At 24.9% G+C, this 7,142-nt stretch overlaps 2 protein-coding genes across 2 annotated transcripts; both read right to left on the bottom strand.

Moving 5' to 3' along the window:
• Positions 1 to 1,697: 1,697 nt before the first annotated feature.
• On the bottom strand, positions 1,698 to 2,136 carry LOC119682401 (lipopolysaccharide-induced tumor necrosis factor-alpha factor homolog). Its single transcript, XM_038095835.1, has 2 exons — positions 1,957 to 2,136; positions 1,698 to 1,887 (listed from the first exon to the last, which is right to left on the bottom strand). Exons 1-2 carry the CDS (start codon positions 2,112 to 2,114, stop codon positions 1,794 to 1,796), a joined length of 252 nt encoding a protein of 83 aa, XP_037951763.1. The 5' UTR covers positions 2,115 to 2,136; the 3' UTR covers positions 1,698 to 1,793.
• Positions 2,137 to 2,138: 2 nt separating this feature from the next.
• LOC119682400 (lipopolysaccharide-induced tumor necrosis factor-alpha factor homolog) lies at positions 2,139 to 2,815 on the bottom strand. The gene is made up of 2 exons (XM_038095834.1): positions 2,459 to 2,815; positions 2,139 to 2,358 (listed from the first exon to the last, which is right to left on the bottom strand). The coding sequence occupies exons 1-2, from the start codon at positions 2,737 to 2,739 to the stop codon at positions 2,268 to 2,270; spliced, it is 372 nt and encodes a 123-aa protein (XP_037951762.1). The 5' UTR covers positions 2,740 to 2,815; the 3' UTR covers positions 2,139 to 2,267.
• Between the last annotated feature and the right edge of the window lie 4,327 nt (positions 2,816 to 7,142).

Raw genomic sequence — 7,142 nt, 5'->3', positions numbered from 1 at the left:
CCAAATTTAAATATATAATTATATTTAACTAAACTTATAAGTTTATAAGTAGAAACAATACCACTAATGAAAACAAACTAAAGTAACAAAGAGTGGCGGCATTTAAAATACACAGATTTGTATTTGGTTGACATTCACATATAAACAGGGTTGCATTATTAATAATATAAATTTCAGGTAAAGCATTGTTGATATGTTAAGGCACACATTAGTGTTATGACTATGTTCAGACAGCCAATTTTCCTTAATTTCGTTAAGTCAAATTTCCTTAATGAGTTAATTAAGTTAATTTTGAAAGTGTTCATACTGCCCCAAATTAAGGAAATCATATGTTTTTTGTTTACAAATTGAATGTTTAAAATTACATGCTCCAAACACCATTTGTATCTGGAAAATTTTAAAAGTTGATTATTATGACTATAAGGGTTAGCATTCAGTAGTTTTATTAGCTTTAGTGGAAACGTGGTATGTGAATTATTATTTTTCACTCTATTTTAAATTAAAATCAGTTACAGTTTTTTTCTTTATATTCAAATTTAAAAATTTGCACTACCTTCAAAATATTTATTAGGTATTATTAAAGTCAACTGTCACTGATATTTATTTAAAAAAAATGTCACTTCTTCGTTATCTCAACCAATGAGTATTTAATGAGTATTGAATAGTTTTTGTCTCAACTTTATCTTTTGCTTACAATTTACCTTAGTATTTTAGCCTTCATTTCAACGAAATTAAGGCCATTTTCCTTAATATACACGGAATTATAAAAATTATTAATATGCAGTACTTTAATAATTAGTTGTACGAAATTTGTGGCATATAAAGGAATTTACACAATTATTTATCTAAACTCAAATGGTGGAAGGCATCTGTAGACAATAAAATGAAAAATAGGCAATAAGATAAAACCAAAAATCCGTATTCCATGCAGAATGCTGTGATATATAAAATAAATATCCGCTGATGATGTTGTTAGTTTAATTTTATTATTATATTTAATTTTTTTTTCACAAACTAATTAATTTTTATTTTTTTTCGTTCGAATAAAGCGTAAAAATTTAATAAAAAGTTTTATTAATTAAATGGAGTTAAATGGCGTGTATTTATATTTACAGATATCTGTGACTTGGTGTTTGCGTTTTTATATAAACCATTTTTTATATATATGAAATTAGTTTCTAAGTCTTGTAACTCTATTCTGTAATTTCGAAAATTATTTAATAAAATTTATATTATAAATTGTTAATAAAAAACCTAATTAAGATACTAATATATTTTAAATATGATTTTTATTTTAACGACTTTGTCAGAAAAGCGCGCATTCCTATAAAAGTAAGTTTTTTTTAAACTTTGCATATACTGTCAAAGGTAGAACTGAATATTTAAAAAGCTGTATGCTAAGAATGATAATTTCTGTTGTATATAATATCTATCAAAGTAAAAATATGAATCTACCTAAAGATGACCTTCGTTATATTTCCTCTTAACACAGATATTGTGCAATTAAGTTGCCGATATTTTTGACATATATTTAATAGTTTTTTCTTTGTTTATATTAAATCAGCGACTTTCAAAAATATTGTCAATATTTATTTTAAAGCATTTTTTTCATATTTTTATTTTTCATACTTAGATGGAAACATAATTCTTTTTTATTTTAGTGAAAATAAAACATTTATGTGTTACTAACATATTTTATAAATAAATAATTATAATTCATTCGCTTATATATGATAATTCTAATAACCATTTCAGTTCATTTCTTTAGTAATATACAATTTTTAATTTTTAAGTTAAAACTTTTTGACCCCAATAAAAAAACCACACATTGGGCAAAAATGATATGCATCTCTACAGGAATCCATGCAATATGGTAAGAAGCAACACCTTAAAAGTATATATGGAAAGGTATTACATAAACAATAAATAAATTAAATAGTTTAATAATTAACTTACAAGCACCACGATAATAACAAACACCTTAAATGCGTTTTAATCGATGGACGATATCTCACTGTTGTTTTTACACGACATTGACAACGAGGACACGTTAATTCCACTGCATTTTCACCCAATATTCCAATCGAAGACGCAGCCTTAGCTATTGATTCCATTTAACAATTTAATTTAATCTTTAAAAAAGTACGAATCTAAAGTTACATAAAATAATGTGGTATGAATGTAATATGAAACAAGTTTTCTTTTTTTTATAACGGGGGCTTGTACAATTTATTATTTGTTTTTGGTATTAAATACCGTTTTTATAGTTATTGATAGCAACCAATAAAGGCGTTACAATTGGGGCAATAATGATTTGTATTTTGACACGAGTTCATGCAATATGGCAAAAGGCAGCAACTAAAATACAGACATTTTTTATGCAAGTTATTATTAATATTATATTAAATAAATATACATATACCATATTTATTTATACAGATAGATTAAGTGATCTTACCATGTACATGAAAGTAGAAGACACATTAAATGAGTTTTTGTAGTAGCACTATGACGGACCCTAGTTTTAATATGTGCTCCACATTGAGGACAATTCATTTCAGTGGAGTTTGGTCCAACAGCTCCATTTGGTTGTAGATATTTTACGGTTGGTGTGTAAGTGAAATTTGGTGTAACAAAATTATGAAGATTTGGTGCTCCGTTATTTTCATTTACAACTGGAGAAGTTGTAGTGTTTAGATTTTCAACTAAATTTTCATAGGGATTATTAGAGAAACTCATATTTAACTGATTTTTATACTTTTCTAATAGTAACAGACTTGCACTCTTTGCAAAGCGAAATAGTACTGCTCTAAAAAGCAAAATTTACAGCATAATTACTGTACAATTCTTATACCAATAATATAAATTTATACAATTTGTTTTTGTAAAGAATACAACTCTATTTTATTACAGCCGGTTTCAGAATATACTAGAGTTAATAGAATACAACTTTTAAGCATAATTTACTTTTAAAATTTATATTTGAAATTAGTTATCGTCTTCGATGGAGTAAAATTAACGATTCATATATAATGCCATTAAATATTTCTTTTGGAATATTAGATAATATATTTATACAAAAAACAATTGAATATTTAAAATTTAAAAACTATTTATACATTCACTGAATCAGAAATACAAATTTCAGGGCTGTATTTAAGTTTATTAAATGCTATATATATGTTTTAGTTGAAAACAGTGGTGGCGAAAATGAGCTAGAACAATGTTTAAAATTTATTTATGTCTATTTATGTAGATATATTTATAAATAATAATGTTAATTTTTGGAATTAAATACAAATAATGAATAAATTAAATAATAGTTCTTCAAAAGAGTCTATTTCAAACAACTATAATTTCTTATTCTACCTGAAAATGGAAAATTTAATATTGAAAAATGGCTTCCTTCACTATGAACATAATCAGCGCGAGACTAAATTTGACACAGACACAGTATAACATTTTACGATAAATTATAATACATAAAAAATACTTTGATCTCTTGTTTTTACATTATTAAATTGTTGCTTTTAGAATGTTTAACTTGCATTTTTAGGACTTTTGGCGTTAGATTGATCACGCACTAGGACAACATTCTTCTGTTCTGGTATTTTCAACTCCATTTATAATACTGGCTTATTCAACAATAAATTTTTTTCACAACTAGTTTTGAATCTTTTATTATATATTGCGTACATTCACTCCGGTATATTTTTACTACGGTTAGTTAAACAACGATTAGCATAAATTATAAGTTATTGCATTTTTTCTTACAAAGTTCATTTTTCTTCTTTTAAGTTCATTATTATTTTTTAATAAATTCTTTTGTTTTTATTAATTTATTAGAATATCAAAAATTATTGTTAAGTCCTTTTTAGTTATGAACTTGATTTTATACAAATTTTGCTTGAATAAATTTGTCGGTCAAATTTTCTATATGTTGAAAATATGTCCATTTCAAAATTTAATGTCCAATTAAAATTCATTTATATCATTAGCCACTTAACAAAATCTCCCATTAATTAACTAAAAAGAACTAATTTTAAAATTTAAGTGAATGGAAGATATATCTCGTTAAATGCTTGATTGAACGGTGTTTAAAGTGAATCTTTCGGTGTATTTTGGTAAAATTACATTATTTGATTTTTATAGTATACCAAATAAATGAGTTTACATTAATAAATTAATAAAACTAAATTTAACATTATAACCGTATTTTTATTTTTCTCCAAAACAACTATGAACGTATATATTTGTGTTTGCGGACTTCCAATAAGTATACTGATTTGTACTGGCCCGTGATCGGATCTGGTTTGGACAGCCCTGGTCTAGATGAAAATTTCTTCTATTGAATTTTTCGTGATGTTTTGTTATAACTGAAGGAGAAGCATTTTGATACTTCGTTTTAGTAATTCGAAACTACATTTTCATAATTGCACCTATGTTTATATTATTAGTAAATGTAATTAAACTCATATTCATATTAGAGTATGAGTTTAAAAAAATTAAAATTTAATTTAATATATTGCTTAGAGTCATTTATGTGTATAATTTATAATAATTATTTAATGTGTATAATTAAGTAAATTACTGTGATATAATTCTGCACATGATCTATAAAAGAAAGTTTTTAAAAATTTTGACTGTAGAAAACAAAAACTTGTTCTAATTAATTTACACATTTTACAGCTTTTTTTGATGTATTAACGTATTACCGCATCTAATGAATTTGTTTATTTTATTCTCAATCATTTGCTTTTAATTGTGTTCAGACCATAATTAAAAAACAGTAATTAAATGATTTCTATACGTTTTTTAATACAAAATTTCTGTATTATGCTCAGTATAATACTACTAAATAACAAATATATACACATATATCCATAAAGAAAGAAATTACTTCACGAACACACAAAATATTTTATAGGCTAATACTTTTTATTATATTTAGAGCTTGAACTGTTCGTTTATCCGATAAAGAGTGCAAGTGTCCACAGTAAAGCAGTTTATTAAAAATGAAAAGTATTGAAAGTTAAATGGAAAATTGTTGCCGCAACATGAGATATGCTTAGCCCGACTAAACCATAAGCAGCAATACGTTGTGTACCAATTATTACTGTAGGCCGTCTTTTTTAGTAGTGGCTTTTGCAAGCCAATTGGTCATTTGGTGAATATGTTTGTGAATAAAATATGTGGAATGCTTGTTATTGCTAGAGTGCATTTAATGTATAATAGTTATCATTATTACATAATCACAACCATAGAAAAAAATATATATTAAAGGTTTTGTGTTATTTATATGAAATTATTTGTTTGTATTACTTATTTCATAAATTTAATACTTTTTTATATAACGTTAATTGAAATTTAGAACGACTCCATAGGACTCTTATATTAAAACTACAAATTGAAATAAAGGTTATCAAATTAACTGATAAAAACTATAATAATTTTATTAATGATTACATTATTTCAAAAATGTTTATGGTGGCATTTGTACAAACACATTTATAAAACGCTAGTAAGGAATTATAATAAGTTGGTTTTTATATATGGTTTTTGATAGTAAAAAACTGATTAAGTACAATAGCAAACACTTGGCTTAAGTAACTAAGAAACTAGATGGTAATCTTACATTTATATGTAAAAAATTTTAATTTAATTAAAAATACCGGCATTTCGCTTTCAGCAAAAAAAAAATCAAATTGTTGAAACATTAGGGCATTTGTAAAAAAATAATTTTTTCAAAAACTTTATTAACTGTTTTTTAATAAAACATCTTTCATTGTATTACATTTATACTGTACATTTACTTTCTTCTTAATTTTATGTATTATATGTAAAAGAATAAAAATGCTCACATTTCAGATTTAAATTGACACTAACGTTTGCATTTTACATAATAATTACCTAAATACATATATGGGTACAAAGACAAAGGGTGGTAACACGGTAACGTTGTAAAATAATAGGCGCTTGAATTAACTTTTATAAATTTTTATCGGTGAAGCAGAGACATTAAAAATTCATATCCGTTGTAAAAAATGTGAAAAATTAGCTGCTAAAACATTTATTCATATAACTTTTTATTAATAATTTATTATTCTTTACAAACTATTTAAACTTTTAATTTCATTTAAATTTTGTAAAACATATGACAATAACTAGCAAGAGCTGTTGTTTAACCACATAACTAAGAAACATCTGACATCATGCCTTGGTAGGTAAGATTAGTTTGCAATGTCCAAAGCTTACTTGAGCAATATATATATATAGTGGCCTGTTATGATATCATGGACGAGTCAGTTTTGATCCTCAAATATTGAAGAATTAATTTTTAGGTAACAGCTCCTTTGAGAAGTAGCGACTCTCGGCATTTATGTAAAAGAATATAAACTTGACAAAGCATTAAATTTATTAGGTTAGGTCCGTAATTTTTAAGGATACCAGCTTTGTCAGATTAGTTATTTAAAGCAGAATAAAGATGCGTACTGATACATGAAGTAGAGTACACTATTCATCTTATCCGTAGAGAAATAATCTTAACAAAAGTCGCTAGTGGGTAAACTAATAATTTTAATAAAGTTAAATATTAAGAAATTTTTTTAAGCTTGAACAAAGTGAATATTATTTATTTCATTGTATTAACTTAGTGAATGTTATGTTTTTATATTAATAATGCATGTTCATGAATTAAAAAAGACGGAGAACACCCCGTCCGACGATCAACGAAAATCTGACTTTATTTTCCAGAGACCATAAAAAGTTCACATAAACAGGGTTGCAATATAAAAATGTAAATTATATAAATACTAAAAAAAGTATAATGAACAACAACTTCTACTATTATTAGAAGTTTACTATTAATACTATTAATGTTTATAGTTTAATAATTGTATGTTGTTTTCATTTTTTAAAAAACGAAACTAGTATTAAGTTTTTAAAATATGTGCCAATATCAAGGAAAGTGTGAATATATTCATGCATTGGTATACATAATTTTTGAATAAACATGCAAATAATTTGCGTGCGGCATATAAGGAAGCAAATCTGATATGCACCATTGGCAAAATGTGTTATATCGTTAAATTTCAATTATTTAAAAATTTTAAGAAATATTTTTGAGAAAAAATATATGTGTA

The sequence above is a fragment of the Teleopsis dalmanni genome, chromosome 2, assembly GCF_002237135.1.
Source record: "Teleopsis dalmanni isolate 2A chromosome 2, ASM223713v2, whole genome shotgun sequence".
Taxonomy (NCBI): Eukaryota; Metazoa; Arthropoda; class Insecta; order Diptera; family Diopsidae; genus Teleopsis; species Teleopsis dalmanni.
Note: the sequence above shows the minus strand (reverse complement) of the source record. Positions and strands in the feature narration are given on the sequence as shown.